Source organism: Xenopus tropicalis, chromosome 2 (genome assembly GCF_000004195.4).
Source record: "Xenopus tropicalis strain Nigerian chromosome 2, UCB_Xtro_10.0, whole genome shotgun sequence".
Classification (NCBI taxonomy): domain Eukaryota; kingdom Metazoa; phylum Chordata; class Amphibia; order Anura; family Pipidae; genus Xenopus; species Xenopus tropicalis.
Window position 1 is genome coordinate 31,133,703 of NC_030678.2, and position 16,951 is coordinate 31,150,653.

The following is a 16,951-nucleotide window of genomic DNA, read 5'->3' on the forward strand; positions in this document are numbered from 1 at the left end:
AAAGGAATGATAAAGTTTTCCAAATAGGTTTTTTTTCCCATAAACCTGTGCTCATTTTCAGGCAAAATCGCATTTTGTTATTACTCTCATATCACCAGAATGTGGCCACTGAGTTTGACTTACAGGTACTATGTACTGACCATAAAAGCATTTCTTTGTCTATTTTATCTCTTTAGTTGGGCTTACCCCAGGCAAGTCTTCCAGCCATGAAAGAAAAAGCACTTTGACCCCCACCCAGAGAGAAAACATAGTTGTGAAGTCACCTGTTCCTGGCGTGGACCCTACTGCAGCACATAGTCCTTTTGACCCTCATCTCCGAGGTGCTCCACCTGGAGATGTTTATAGAACCCATTTGCCTCCTCACCTAGACCCTGCTCTTCAGTTCCACAGACCATTAGACCCTGGTAAGTTGTAGTGCCTTGGTAAGCCAAGTTGGCTTTGGTGAGCAGGAGAGCTTTCAGTTTTGTGACTGGCCACTGTGCACAATATTCTTCTTTAAACTTCCATTGCAATAAATCAAGTTAGTGTTTACAGCTTGGTAGAAAAAGGTAAAAAAAGCATACACCCTATTAGTTATAAAATGCACTGTGCCCAGGAGCAATAACCCATAGCAACCAATAAAATGTAGCTTTTTTTTTTTCTTCTTTAAACCAGTGATCAGTAAATTCTACCTGCTATTGCCATGGGTTACTGCTTTTGGGCAAACTTAGTGCTTTCCCTATCTACCAGCAGGAGCAGGACAAAGCCCTTCCTCCCCTGCTGTCCTCAGGAGACAGGATCTCTTAATCCTATATGAGTTTTTCCTTTGTCCATATTAAATCTGGCACCAGGGATTGACCTACTCCGCCTTGCATTGCGGCCCGCCATTTTACTCCAGGGGGAAGGGAGAACATATACCCTCCCACTCTCCATCCTGAATGTGGTTTTCTCCGCTTGCCATCCGGTAGCCTCAGATCACCCAGGCAAGGTGGGAGGACGCAAGCCAGACACAGGAGGGCCGGTATCTGTGCAGGAGAGGGCTGTAGCAGGGGGAGATCAGTTACAGACCTGGTTTACGCAGGCATTGGGCATAATTGTTCAGTTGTTTCTTAGCAACTCCACACTGTCTGACCCTATCTTAATTTTGCATTTTTTTTCACTGTACCTTTTCTGGCACTGTATCTTGGCACTCTTCTGACCCTGCACTTGGCACGGTCTCTAGTGATGCACTGACACCACACCGGGCATTGTACCGGCATTGGATGTGCCTCCACCAGCCCCTACAAAAAAACTAGGGGTGGCTCCTGATCCTGTAGCAGTGCAAGATGCCCAAGCACAGGCTTCCACCTCCAGCACGGATCCCCCTGCATGGGCCGTTCCGCTTTTTACTGGCAATCCAAAGTTGGCCGCCACCTGAACAAGTTGTTGGACAGACAGGACCACGAGGGACCCGAGTCATTACTCGCTTCAGCCACTTGGGAGGATCACTCCTTAAGTGAAGATGAAATCTCCTCCGATGACCTTGAGAAGTCAGAAGACACATCCAGATCTCCATCGGAAGCAGTTGACTCACTCATTGCGTCTGTCATCTCTTGTTTGAAACGTAAGGTCACAGAATCTTCTCAGAATACCCTCCCATTCCTTATTTAAATGTCATAAGAAAATACCTTCTGTATTTCCATCCCACAAAAAACTGGATAACCTCATACAGTCCGAGTGGGATCACCCAAAAAATCGGTTCCAAGCAAAACAATGTTTCCAATGTTGCTATCCCTTTCCTCAGGCTCTCTAAGAACACAGCTCTACCAGTCCCTCATTCTTCTTTCTTCAAGGATTCCATGGACAAAAAGATGGAGGGACTTCTTAGATCCACCTTCTAATCAGAAGGAGAAAGTCTTGAGTCTCATTTTGCCCTCAGCTTGGGTGTCCCGGGCCATTTAGTCTTGGTTCAACTCCTTAATCAACGGCATTAATTCTGGCACACCCAGACAAGGAACTTGATAGCCTTAGCTTCCCAAATCTGGGACGCCAATGAATACCTTTTTGAAGCCTCCCAGCACAAGCAATCAGTTGCATATCAGCTCACTCAGTAGCCGCCTGATGTTCACTATGGCTCAAACTATGGTTTGCTGACCTTTCCTCTAAGAAATCTCTCACCACCATTCCCTTCAAGGGCAAGCTCTTGTTTGACCCAGAACTTGATAATCTAATCAGCCAAGCTACGGGGGGAAGAGCACTCTCCTTACCCAACCAAAGACCAGGCCTGCCTTTCGTTGGGGGGGCCCTTCTTTCGCCCCAAAGTCTTCAAGGTCTCCTTTTCCAGGGATTATTCCCCACAAAATTCCTCGGCCAAGCCACAGTTTCAAAACCGCTCCAAATATTCCTGGCAAGGTAAACAATCTCAACCCAAACCTATTGACAAGTCCTCCCCAACATGACTCACAACATGATTTGCTTCAGGAAGGTCACATTCCTGTAGGAGGAAGACTCCATCTTTTCCAAGAAGTGTGCTTCCGCCTTACCTCGGACCCATGGGTACACAAGATAGTATCCTAGGAATTCCTGGCAAGTCCGTCAGCCAGTTTCTTCATGTTCCGAATATCTGGGGATCACCACAAGCAGACGGCATTCCTTTCCATCATCAGAAACCTTTTGGACGAAGGTGATCGTGCTGGTACCTGCAGGCAAAAGGTTTCGATGCTTCTACTCCAACCTGTTCCTTGTTCCAAAACGAAATGAATCCTTCCAGCCAGTACTGGACCTGAAACATTTCAGCGTGTTCCTTAGTTTTTCCCATTTAAAGATGTAATCCTTAAGATCAGTGATTGCTGCCATTAATCCCAACAAATTCTTGGTGGCCCTGGACATCAAGGATGCCTACATTCATGTCCCCATTTTCCCACCCCATTGGAAGTACTTAGCTTTGTGGTCAAGAATCTTCACTTCTGATTCAATGCCCTACCCTTCGGGCTCACATCCGGCACCTTGTATCTTCACCGAGATCATGGCGGCAGCCGCAGCATCCCTCAGGTCTCATGGGGTCTCCATCACCCCCTGCCCTGACGACCTCCTCCTCAGCGGCTACAGCCCAGCTCTACCTGGTCACGAAGACACTGACAGATCTGTGACATCCTTGAGATCAGGGCAGTTTGCCTTACTCTCCCTTCTCTGGCAACATCTACCAGGGGGTCAGGCCTTCAAAGTCCAGTCGATAATGCCACCACAGTAGCCTACCTAAACCATCAGGGTGGAACGCGGAGTTGTCAATCCCAGCCGAATCATAAACTGGGCAGAATGACAGGAAGTACGAGTGACGTCAGTTTACATCCCTGGCCTGGAGAATTGGCAAGCCAACTACCTAAGTCGGTAACAACTCGATCCAGGAGATTGGGCCCGAAGTCCCAAGATCATTCAGGACATAGTGGTTGGGGGGGATTCCAGAAGTGGATCTCATGGCCTCATTTTAGAACCGAAAAGTCCCACAATTCACGGCCAGGTGTTGCGATCCTCTAGCCTTAGCGGCGGATGCCCTAACGGCCACTTGGGACTTCAATCTTGTATACGTGCCCTTCCTCAGGAAAATCAAGGCGGAGAGATGCACTGTCATTCTAGTTGCCCCCTTCTGGCCCAGGAGAGCCTGGTTCACCAAGCTGGTGGCTCTCATCAAGTCAGATCCCTTGCATCTTACTCTTGTTCCAGACCTTCTTACCCAGGGTCCCATTCGCCACCCCGACCCAGCCTTCCTGAATTTGACGGCCTGGCTATTGAGTGCCTAGTACTCAAGTGCAAAGGGTTTTCACCAGATGTGATCCGAACCATGATGGCGACTCGGAAGCCGGTATCCTCTAAGACATACATGACATACCGAGTATGGAAAATCTGCAAGACCTGAACCTGATGGGATTTGGTTGGCCATTCCTTCCAGGTTTTCTCTGTCTCTTGACTTTTGTCCTTCCTACAGTCAGGTTTGGATAAAGGGCTTTCCCTGGGTTCCCTCAAATCCCAGGTTTCTGCCCTGTCCGTCCTCTTTCAGCAGAGACTGGCCACCTTAACGGATGTTGCCACCGTCATACAAGGGAGTCTCTTGCATATTTCCACCATTATGCGACCCCCATCCCTCCCTGGGACCTAAACCTGGTCCTATCTGCCTTGCAAGGTCCGCCCTACTTGGTCATCACACTATCCACTTTTCCCTTGCAGAACCAGCTTTAAACCACCAAGCAAAAGATCTCACAAAATACCGTTCTCTAAAAGGCCTGACACCCCAGCATCTCCAGAACAACCTTAACCTGGATGGACTAACAGAACACAGCCTAGACCTTGACTCCCTGGTCCATAAATATAACTGCTGCATATCATCTGCCTTTGACTCTATTGCTCCCTTACGTATAAAACGTTCCTCACCATCACATCATGCTAAATGGTTCGATAACTCCTTAAAGGAACTAAAGAAAGAGGGGCGCAGACTAGAACTACAATGGCGCAAACACCAGCGCTCAAAGGATAAACACTCCCTGATTTGTCACCAAAAGAACTACCAGGCAACGATCACCAAGAAAAAGTCCTCTTTTCTTTCACAAGAAATTGCAAAAGCAGCCAACAAACCTGCCCAGTTATTCTGCACAGTTGACAGGTTATGCAACCCATCCTGCCTGAAACCTAACATCACATCCTCTAAGGACCTATGTGAGAAATTTGCCCTCTTCTTCACAGACAAAGTCTCATCTATTCGGTCTGCTATCAAATCCACAACACCAAAAACCTATGCAGAGCCTCAAAATGGATGCCACAAAAACCTACCATCATGGTCTGACTTTCAGGTAATTACCGAAGAAGTCATCTCACATATCCTTCTAAACCTCCGCCAGACTACCTGCGACCTGGACCCTGGCCCAACACAGTTCATGCTGAAATGCCCTAATCTGTTCAGGCCAGCATTTCACAAGATAGTCAACTGTTCCTTGCAAGCAGGAACGTTTCCTACCTGCCTGAAAGAAGCAATCATCAGGCCTTTACTCAAGAAACCATCCCTAGACCCAGATAATCTAAGCAACTACAGACCTGTCTCCAACCTCCCCTTTCTGGGAAAAGTTATCGAGAAGGCTGCATATCTCCAACTTGAAGCCAGGCTCTCAATGAACAACATCTTTGACCCCCTACAATCTGGCTTCAAGAAGCACCACAGCTGTGAAACAGCCCTTGTCCAGATTTGCAATGACCTGCTCATGGCCAGAGACAGGGGCGAGTGCTCCATCCTGATATTGCTTGATCTCTCAGCGGCTTTTGACACAGTCGACCATGAAATCTTGCTTAACAGACTGCAAGAGTATTGTGGCATCGATGGCTTAGTCCTCCAATGGTTCTCCTCCTTCCTAGCTGGCAGAACACAACGGGTAGCCTTGGGGCCTTTCCAGTCCAACCCTGTACCACTAAAATATGGCGTGCCCCAGGGCTCAATACTATCCCCTTTGCTGTTTACCATATACATGCTGCCACTTGGGAAAATCATTCAAAAACACGATCTGACATACCACTGCTATGCTGATGACACCCAGCTTTATATGTCATTTAAACCCGACACGACAGATCCTATCCCAAAAATAAACACATGCCTAGCTGAACTTCAGGAGTGGATGAATGAAAACTGGCTCAAACTAAATGCTGACAAGACTGAGGTTCTTGTCATCGGTGGCCAGCGCCTAACAGCAAAGCAGCTCCAGACACAGTCAATGCCACTGAGGTTAGGGACCTCAGATCTTGCTAGCTCCAACACTGTGCGCAGCTTGGGGTTACTAATTGATGGGGAATTAAACTTCAGGAGCCAAATTTCAGCTGTGGTGAAACATTCCTTCTTTCACCTAAGGAATATTGCAAAAATTAAACACCTCATTCCTTCTGAGGTTCTTCCAACCCTAGTTCACGCCTTCATCTCATCACGACTGGACTACTGCAATGCCCTCTATGCAGGCCTTCCAAATAAAGACCTACACCGCCTGCAGCTAGTACAGAATGCTGCCGCAAGATTGCTAACAAGCCAACCCCGCCATTGCCACATAACACCAATCCTTCGCTCACTGCACTGGCTACCCATAAAATGGAGAATCCTTTTCAAAATTGGGATGCTAACATTCAAATCCCTACATGGCCTGGGCCCCGGATACCTGGAGAACTTGCTGCAACTACGTCACACCTCCCACAATCTTAGATCAAATGGATCCAATAATCTGACCATCCCTAGAGTTCAACTGAAAACCTTTGGATCCAGAGCTTTCTGTCATGCTGCCCCTACCCTGTGGAACGCCTTGCCAAACGGGATCAAGACAGCTCCAACCTTGGACACGTTTAAATCAAAACTGAAAAGCCACCTGTTTAGCCTGGCATTTATGTCCACATAACTTATCTGAGACAAGCTTATGCGCTTTGGGTCCCACGGGAGAAATGCGCTTTACAAATGTTTGTTGTTGTTGTTGTTGTCTTCCGTGCGGACCAAGCATTCCTAAGAATACTCCCCACCTTTGTTTCAAAGGTGGTTTCTTCTTTTTATATCAACCAGAATATCACCATTCTTTCCTTTTGCCCTCATCCATCTTCCCCCAAGGAAGTGGCCTTGCACTCTTGCTTCTCCCACCCTCTTCTTGTGACAACTTTGGTATGTCCCTACAGTCCCTGTGTCCCACAGATGCCTGCAAGAGAAAAGGAGATTTTGTGTGTCCCGCATTCACCCGAAGTTGCCATGAGTGGAAACTTTGGGGGACATTGTAGCGACGCGTATGCCATCCCACCGGCGATTTACATTCTAGCTGGTGGGATGGCATTGCGGGTAGATTAGTCACCCACGACAACGAAGATTTGTCACGGGGCGACTAATCTCCCCATGTGTCACTGCCCTAAGGGTGAAGATACAGAGAGCTACTAGTAGCAGCTACTTTTGTAGCTGTAGAGACAATTATCAATAAATGATCAGCATGTGACTGAAGATTTTCATTCATCCAGGTCATGGTATATCTAGTATGTCTATTTTAGTAGCCACTACTAGTAGCTCCACCCTAAAGGGCCATCACATTTTGAGGCATCTTGTCATCCCTTTTTAGGATTTTTTTTTTCCCTTTTTGATTCCTTCTTTATAAGCTGTCTGTTCATAGTCTCATTGTAGTGATATCAAGCTTTGTGTATTTGCCTTAAAATTAGAGTCATGTTATACTAACCTTTTTTTTTTTTCTCAGCTGCTGCTGCTGCTGCTTACTTATTTCAACGGCAGCTCTCACCCACACCCGGTTACCCTAGTCAGTACCAACTGTATGCCATGGAGAACACAAGGCAGACAATCCTAAACGACTACATAACTTCACAACAGATGCAGGTTAATTTGAGGCCGGATGTTGCTAGGGGACTTTCCCCCAGAGATCAGGGGCTAGCTATTCCATATCCTGGAGCCAGAGGTATGTCTATAATTTAAGGTTTCCATAAAACGGTTTTAGTTTTGGCATCCTTATTATACATGTTAAAAACGTGATAAACTTTTTTTTATATATATACTACTAGGAACCCAGCAGAATAGGAGAAATCAGAGTACCAGGAAGAGTTGAGTTCTCAAAGCTTTTATTTTAAACGCATTGTTTATCGTTTAGGCTGATGATGGCCCATGGGGCAACTAATCTTCCCAATATGCCTTTCCATCAGCAATTCCGCTTATGCATTACTTCGTTTTCAGAAGTCGTGCTAAGTTTCCTCCTTAGCTGAGCATCTAATCTCACTGTGGGCCATGAGGGTAATTCTGTTACAGCAAAAGAAACATAGTTTAGAGGAGAAATAGATTTGGGGCCATGAACCCCCAAACTTGACCTTACATTAATATTTTTAACAGGTTTTTGTGTTAAATATATTATATACAGTAATGTGCTAAGCCAATCCTAAAATAGCAAATGTCACTTACTAAAGCGAAGTAAGAGGCCCCTGCTCCTGAAACATATGGAACTATCAGAGATAGGACATTAAGGCCCCTGGGAGAGGAGTTCATATTGAACCGAGCCATAGTTGAGCAGACAGTGGTACCCCAGTGTAGTGCATCCCACAGAAGTATAATCCTGCTGACTTTGAGCTTTTGGGTCATCAAAGGCCTTTCCAACTATACATTGCTTCCTCAAAATAAAGTATCTAGTATGTTTAGAAACAAATTTGTGTTGATAGGGTTTACCAAAATACTATAGATTCCCAAAGTAAATCATGATTTGTCAGTTTTCTACTGCATACATAATGTGTCAAAGGGTTAATGTGGCGATGTGTTGCAATCTGATATTGAGTCAACTTAGCGAATATCTGTACTATACATTTGTTTTGTTTATACAGGGATTATTGACCTTACCAATATGCCTCCAGCAATACTAGTCCCTCATCCAGGTGGCACGAGTACACCACCCATGGACAGGATTACATACATTCCTGGCACACAGCTGGCTTTTCCTCCTCGGCCTTACAACCCTGCTTCCATGTCTCCAGGTTGGTGAGAGCTTATTGCTTTGTGTGTCAGTTTGCAAACCTTTAAACAAGCACTAATGTATTTGTAACTGGTATATTGCTGAATTGCCCCCCAAGTTACCTGGAGACATAGATAGGATCTTTTCACTGCAATTCAGAGATACAGACATCCACAAAATACCTCTTTGTGCATAATTTTCTAGGGCATCCCACACATTTAGCTGCTGCAAATTCTGTCAGTGCTGAACGGGAAAGAGAACGGGAGAGAGATCGTGAGAGAGATCGGGAAAGAGAAAAGGAGCAACGTGAAAGGGAAAGAGATCGCGAGAGAGAAAGAGAGAGGCTCGCTGCTGCTCCCAGCGATCATTACCTACGACCTGGTAAGCATATTTTTCTTTCCACTACAATAGTTGCCATCACTCCACACTTTTCATCACAGTTTAGCCTTTTAATTAAATATTAACTTTCTTTGGGTTGTGTGTGGCTAATAATATTTGTATTGGGGATATACTGAATCCAGGATTCGCTTCTGTATTCTGCCAAAATATTGTAACTTCTTATACAGGATTTGGATTTCGCCAAATCCATGCCTTTGGCCAAACTGAATCCTTAAAATCACGTTACTTTTAGTCACATAAACATGGAAGTTGAAATTTTTTACCACACGCTTTGCGCGGTTCTCTTTGACCAGGTATTGGTATTTGGCCAGATCTTTCACAAAGGATTCAAGGTTTGGCTAGATACTAAGATAGTGGATTTAGTGCATCCCTAATTTGTATTACATAGTGTCGCCCCCCCAAGCATGGGCATCTGTATTTTAGGGACTCTTCTAAGCACTATAGATTATTGTGATTTTTGTCACTCAGCTGGATGTAGGATTTATATTTATTTTTTTTTATGGTGCAAGTATGACCATAACAATAAAAAGAAGTCTCTAACCAACTGCAAGGAACAGCTAGCAGTTCCCCTGTGTGCTAAGAGAAGTATTCTGTTTAGTTTGGGTAAACGATTTTGTGACAAAGCATTACCTGTGGCATAGTTTTACACTTTAGAATAGCACTCTCTTGTAGCATTATTTTGCTTTCATTTTATTTTACCTGGTCTAATTAAAGTAGGGGTGCATCCCGGATTTTGTTTGGGCATTTACAATTCAGGATTTGGATTCTTTGGAGACTTTAATCTACAGTCAGTGTTAAGTCTCAGCAAATATTTTTAATGGGTTTACATGTAACCTGGGAATATAAGCACTAGCACATTGGTACTTCTACTACAGTCAATGCCACAGATTCTGCTATGTATGGCACTGAAAGGGTTGGAAGTCATGTGACTTTAAAGCTCTGGACCACAATTTTATTTTGACATGTATAATTTTTAATGTAATATACACGTAAGGTATTTAAGTATTTGCCCAATAGTATACTGGAGCATTCAGTGTTTGTTGCAATCCAAAAATAATGGACTGGATGTATCCAAAAATTAAAGTTCACTGCAATTTTATTGTTTTTCCATTTTTTGGAATAAAAGTGCAGGAACGAGATTTGTTATCCAGAATGATTGAAACCGGGGGTTCAGTGGGGGTTCAGCAAGTAGCAGGTAAAACTCAGTCCTTGTGTCAAATGTATATTAAAGCAGTAGAATGCTTTAATGTACTAAATAGTTTTAAAATGGGTGAGTACTGAGGACCTCTTTTTGTCCAGGTAAGAGATCCCGTACTTGTATTTATTCAGCTCCTCCAGTTTCAGGGCATAATTATTATTTCTTGGTTTTATGGAAAGGAATAATTGCTCCAGACACAGCACTTTGAGAGCAAAACAATAGTAATTGGTTACATACTTTGATTAAGGCCCAACATTTTTTTATTTATTTATTTTTTTAATAATTCATCCCATTTTCAGAGATTTACTGACCTAAATTTCTTTTGTCTGCAGTCAGTGAACAGCCAGGCAGGCCTGGTAGTCATGGCTTTGTGCGCTCACCATCCCCTTCAGTCAGAGCCCAGGAAAGCATTATGCAGCAAAGGCCAAGTATTTTCCAGGGAACTAATGGAAAAAGTGTTATCACACCCTTGGATGCTGCTCAGCTTCGGATCATGTGAGTTTATATTATATTATGTGTGTGTATGTTATGCTTGTTATATTTTTTTTTAAATGTTTAATGTTATTTTATGTTTATGTTAAATGAATTGCCCATTATTGCCTCTGATTACTTGGGCAGTGACACACTGGGAGATTAGTCGCCGAGCAACAAATCTTCATTGTCGTGAGCAACTAATCTCCCCGCAGTGCCATCCCACCGGCTAGAATGTAAATCGGGATGGCAAATGCGGCGCTGCGATTTGCCGAATCTTCTGCGACAATGAAGATTTGTCATGTGGCAACTAATCTCCCCGTGTGTCACTGCCCTTAGTATGGCTGTAATCATACTGAAAACTTTAGTTGCTTTTCTCCGATCGTTGCTGTATAATTGACTGAGATTTTATTGCAGGCCTCCCACCCCAGGAGCAGCCTCTATTACACAGGGGATACCTGCCTCCCGTTACAGCACAGCCGCAGATGCATTGGCCGCACTTGTTGATGCAGCAGCTTCTGCTCCCCAAATGGAAGTTGTAAAGCCAAAGGAAATGAAACACGACCCTGCCCGTTCTGAAGAGAGTCTAAGCAGGCGTAATGTACTGGAGCAGCAGCAGCAGCAGCAACAGATAGATTGTGAAAGGAGGGTGATGCAGAGCCCTTACACATCCTCCAGCTTCTCTGGCAGCAAGTCACAGGGTCAGCCATCCCCTGCTGTCTATTCAGAAGCAGGCAAGGAGAAAACAGCGCACACAAAGTCACGCTATGTGGAGGAGCTAAGAATGCGAGGAAAGACCACTATCACCGCAGCAAACTTTATTGATGTTATAATCACTCAGCAGATCGCTTCTGACAAAGATGGCAGAGACAGAAATTCACAAAGCTCAGACTCTTCAAGCAGCCGTACGTGATCATTTTGATCTTGTTCCACCCCACTCCCACTTCTGTTGTTCTACAACTCTGTATTTTCAACTGTGGGAAAGATATATATTCTCTTATTTTGTTTAAAGGGGTTGCGTAGTAGGTTTTCTCTATACACATTTTATACAGTTCTGTGGGTTAAAAGGAAAATGTTGTGTTATTGTCTTTCACTTGTAGATTCATCACATCGCTATGATGCTCCCAGAGACACTATAGAAGTGATCAGCCCAGCAAATTCACCAGTTCAGGAAAAGGAGTCCTACCCACCAGAGATACCCAAATCAAGCCAAACAGAGAGTAAGTGCAATGTAATGCTATTGTATGAAATTATGTATTAAATATCTCTGCTTCGAATGAAATTGTTTTTTTACAGTTAATGTCCAAGGCCATTTTCATAATGAAAATATTTCTAAGCAGCTTTCCTAGTCTTTCTAAATTTATATTATTTGAATTATGAGTAGTATTTGTTTGTGCCTTGTTTATCCCTTTCTGAGTATTAAACCGCTTGTATTACATTGTTTCATGAGTCAAAACCAGAAGTGAATGTGAACAGTCATATAGACAGAGATTCAGTAGCAATGACATTTAAAATGAACTTTAGAACTGTTGAAAGGTTTAACTGGCCGGGCACAATACACGGCCTGTGTACCCCACTGCATTCTGAGAGTCTAAAATTGTGCAGGATTCCATATCTAGATATTCTCATTGTTTAATCTATTGACAGAATTTCTATAAAGTTCCATGTAAGAAGTCAGTGATGTTTTTCTCAAGCAGGTGAAAGCAGTCGGAAATATGAGGGGCAGCCCAATCGCTACCGGCAGCAGCAGGAGTCTCCTTCTCCACAACAGACCATTCCTGGGCATGTACCACAAACCCATCGGCTCATTACACTAGCTGATCACATATGTGTACGTTTTTAAGATCCTTGAGTCACAGACTGTTACTGGATTTCATGGGGGTTTAGCAAAGCCTCATATATTTTAGATTAAACTTTTACATTCACTGTTTCCTTCCACAGCAAATTATTACCCAAGACTTTGCCAGGAATCAGCCAGTAAACCAGGCTTTGCAGCAGCCTCCTGCATCTACATTCCAGAGCACAAACCCCTCATCCACACCAGTGCGAACGAAGGCATCCAGCAGGTTCAGCCCCGAATCTCAAGTACAGCCTGTGCATAATCAGCGCCCTGCCTCAAGGGTGTCTCCGGAAAATGTGTTGGACAGACCTAGAGGAAGGTCAGAATTTGTTTTCCTTTTTTTTTTTATTATATTTATTTCTCTTAAAATCTGCTGCTCAATTAGAACGGGAACAAATACTTTTTGACATGAACTTATTCAGTTTGGTTTATGTGAACAAGGTACAGTACATAAATGTTATCTGCATCATTCAACATATGGTCAGAGAGCAATGAAATTATAGGGCCACATGTTACAGGGAGAAAGGAGAGAGGGGTAACTGGCAGTTATTTCAGTCACCAGGGGTTTTTCTTATAGCATGTATAACTTATTATAGAATGTTTTGAATGTAGGCCTGGAAAGTCTCCTGACAGAGGGCACATCTCTGAGCCATATGAGCCTATCTCTCCTCCACAAGCACCTCTCTTGCATGCTAAACAAGACAGTATGCTGTTACTTTCCCAGAGGCAGGAGCCCCCTGAGCAGAGGTAAGTGCAGAATAAATACCGTATATACTAGAGTATAAGCCGATCCGAATATAAGCCGAGGTACCTCATTTTACCTAAGAAAACTGGAAAAACTTATTGACTCGATTATAAGCTTAGGGCTCTCTCCAACCCCCCATGCCCCCTATGGAAACCCTCACATAGCCACCCTCACAGAAGCCCGCAGTTCTCATTTCCCAGAGGGGCCACCGCAACAACAACGCTGCAGTCTCTTTCGGGGCACTGAGTGAGCGCGCCGGTAGCTGCAGGGCGCCCTGTAATTCGTTGCCCTTTAATAACACTGACAGCAGTATCGGTCCCAATAACACATACAGCTCAAGCCGGCAACAGAACTGCAGCCGCTGCGCTATGCTTCCCCCAAAGGCGCTTCCTATTCACAACACAACTTGCGCCTACGTCCCGATCCCCATCCCACTTTGACTTAGGGAGCCTTACGTCAACCAACCCTGACGTAGCTAGCAGGGGTGCACGGGGTCCCCATGAGATCACACGGGGGGTGCAAGGCAGGATACCGTATATGCTCGTATATAGATGGATACCATATATACGCATATATAGATTACCTTATATGCTCGAGTATAAGCCGATGCTGACTTATAAAAGTGTATACAAAAGGGAGTTAAACTTAGTATGCATAATCACAAGCACCCATCAGCTGTAGACTTTATTTTACATTCTGAGTTAATATCTGTAGTTCATAGTGTATGCAGTCCTGTACTGCCCCTTTAGGATGCCAGTCCCATTCTTTTAAATTTTATGGGAATTCTTTCCACAACTGAAGATATGTTTTGATTGGTTAACAGTTTCATGTCTTCTCAGAGCTAATTCATGAAATAAACATAGGTCTTAATATTGTATTTGGCTACCATAGAGATAAATATGTTACCCTGCTCTGTTACTCATTCCCCAGCAGCTATGAGGGCTGTTTTTTTGTTTCAATTTCTTCAGTTGTTTGTTTAGATTGCATTTATAGATTCTAACCATACATAGAATGTTACTGAATGCTTGCTTCTTCCTTATCGTCCTGATATTTAGGAATGACTCTCGTTCCCCAGGAAATATTAGTTATCTGCCCTCATTCTTCACTAAATTGGAAAATACATCCCCCATGGTGATGTATAAGAAGCAAGAGATCTTTCGTAAGTTGAACTCTTCAGGTGGCGGTGACTCTGAGATGGGTAAGTGGGATCTTTGCCATGGTCATTTTGCTCCTTTTTTCTGTTCATTCCATCTGTTTTCCAGCCATTGTCAGGCTATAATGCTTTTTTAGATAACCATAAACATAAGACATATGAGTCTCTGACTTGTTGACCATTTGTAAAGATGCAGGAATACTAATAGAATAGTCACATCTGGCCCTTTTCCCCTTTGCCATATGCACATATTATACCAAGTGTGTATGTTACATTGGTGGCACACATAGTGGCAGCTAAACTGTGCGTTATGAGCCCAGCAAAGATGCACAGGGGCTGCACAGTTGTTCAGGTTATATTTATTGGTACACTTTCTACTTGAATTAAACTTATTTCTTTATTGCATTTAAATAACTGCAGGCATTTATGGGATGACTTCTTTTGTTAGCCAATATTTTCTTTAGTTAGCCACTATTCACTATAGCAGCAGAGAGACTCAGAGACTGCTGCCAACTCAGTTGTACAAGCAGTCACAAGCTCAGGCTCCACAATTACAAAAGGTAACTGTGGCTTAAAATTTGTGCATCTATACCACTGAAGTTTTAAAGAGGAAAGTCATCAACAGGGCATCGTCAGGTGTGTCAATTCCTTACAAGAATTAAGGGTCAGAATATAGAATAAGGAATATCTCTGTATCCCCGAGTATCCCTGTAGAAAATTGTGTCCGTGTGCTTGTCCTGTTTGTACATTTATATATTAAGGTGGTTGCCGTGACCTCCCAGAAGTGCTGACAGGGTGTTCCTTTGTATATTGAATCACTGTAGTAAAAACAGCATTTCACAAATTGAAATATATGTTTATAGTAATGAAACCAAAATGTATACAATATAGTCCTGCATTGAATTGAGAAAGACTTTGTAAATTCATAGCATCCAGTCCCTTTATAAATTCTAATACAAACTCCACCGACATTTCCACTGTAGCCCTTTAACTAAACTGACTCTCTCAGGTAATTTGGATTTATAATTATGTGCTTGAAGTCCCTCAATATCACATACTTCCCTTTAAAGGGGATATATAGCATACATTTTTACAATGCACTAAACCATGTAGAAAACTGTAAAATAGAAGGAAGTGCTTTTATTTTAATACCTTTGGGTTTAAATATGTCCATAACTGCTTGAAAACTGTGCTCTACCCAGACCTTATGCCAGCTTCCGGTTTAGACTCTTCAGTATATCGGCTCAGGGCCCTCCTCATAGACTTCTATGACACCCTCACCTACTTAAAGTGAATATTCATAGAGTGGGCGGGGCTTAGCACTGTCACAGCAGTCCTGACTCTACTCGCTCCTCTCTCCTTCCCCCCCAGCGCCCCCCCCAGTCAGTGCTGTGACCAGTTCTTGTGGGAGATTGAAGTGACACTCCCATGTCTCATTTGGCTCTGGCTTTAGACTGAAGAGCTTGTGTATGCAGCTCTCATATAATGGCAGTTTTAGGAGGTAAAATGCTTTCAAAACATCTTTCTTTCTGCATCATTTCACTTTTTGAGGGAGGATGAATATTATTACTGAATATGAACTTTATATAAAGTAAAATATAAAGTTCCTTTAAATCCATACACATGACAGTACACAGGTAGCGGTTGAACATGGGCCATAAATGTGACTCCCATCATTTCTTTCCTCTAGAAGTGTCAATATTTCTTGTAAAGGGAAACCATACCCTTTTTCTACGTCCGTGCAGGACGACTGGGGTTAACTTGCGCCTCTCTGGAGGCAAGCAAACTATAGGCTCTTTTCAACTCCTCCTCCTGGCGTCTCCACCTTCTCCTTCGGTTTAAGTTTCTCCTGCCTCAGAGGCAGCATCTTCTCCTTCTCCTGAGCAATCCTTTATAAAGGTTCATTCAAGACAAGGCAGCCTTCATCATCAAAGAGCTCTCTGTGCAATTATACTATTCAGATATTACTTGTCTGCTCTGCTGTGCATTCTCTCTTCAGATTGAACCCAGTACTATCTAGTGCTGGTCATGTCAAGCAGGTAGAGCCCGGGTTTTCTTGAGCTCCCTGTTGTCCACCCATCTAGCGTTTTCTAAAGTGGTTGAGCCTTTTGCTGTGCTCCCACACGGCGTTAGTGGGAGCCTGCTGGAGAGCTCTCCTGTCATGGATAATTACTGTCTATACATAATCGCTCCCTCTATTGTTTTCTTTAGACGGTAGAGCCCTCCCTAACTGGGGGATAGCACATGCTGGGGCTTCACTTTGTTTCTGGCAAAAGAAACCACGCAGTTGGCCTGCGTATCTATTTGCATTCCACGTGCGGCCATATTGCTTTCCACCGCAGGCCTTGCTGATCTTGCATGCTTTCTAGGCGAGTGCCACAATGGTTTCAGGATATCAACGCTCCCGCATCTGTTTACCTTCCGGCGGCCATTTTGAGACTGTTATTCAGTCTTTATATTCATCTTTTTGTTTGATTACATCCAAGCCAGATTTTTTTTTCTGAATGACATTAACAGAACCATATGTGTGTATTTCAGCAGCTGCACAACCAGGAACCGAGATCTTTAACCTGCCAGCTGTCACTACCTCTGGTAAGCCGCTGTCACAAATTTTGGGTTCCATGCCTTTCTTAATTTCTGTACGTTTTGTTTATATTATGGATTGGTTTAACTTTCTGTATCTTGTTTTTTT

The 16,951-nt window shown here is 43.7% G+C and overlaps 1 protein-coding gene across 14 annotated transcripts in view; it reads left to right on the plus strand.

Moving 5' to 3' along the window:
• Window positions 1–16,951, plus strand: part of ncor1 (nuclear receptor corepressor 1) — a 101,127-nt gene that overhangs the window by 79,744 nt on the left and 4,432 nt on the right. For 8 of the 14 annotated variants that reach the window (XM_031896068.1, XM_031896057.1, XM_031896059.1 and 5 more), the window contains 12 exons: window positions 177–404; window positions 7,203–7,418; window positions 8,326–8,475; window positions 8,658–8,834; window positions 10,383–10,545; window positions 10,939–11,426; window positions 11,622–11,741; window positions 12,216–12,352; window positions 12,463–12,680; window positions 12,974–13,108; window positions 14,162–14,304; window positions 16,798–16,851. In XM_031896068.1, coding sequence (XP_031751928.1) covers window positions 177–404; window positions 7,203–7,418; window positions 8,326–8,475; window positions 8,658–8,834; window positions 10,383–10,545; window positions 10,939–11,426; window positions 11,622–11,741; window positions 12,216–12,352; window positions 12,463–12,680; window positions 12,974–13,108; window positions 14,162–14,304; window positions 16,798–16,851 — 2,229 coding nt within the window. 14 annotated transcript variants of the gene reach the window in all.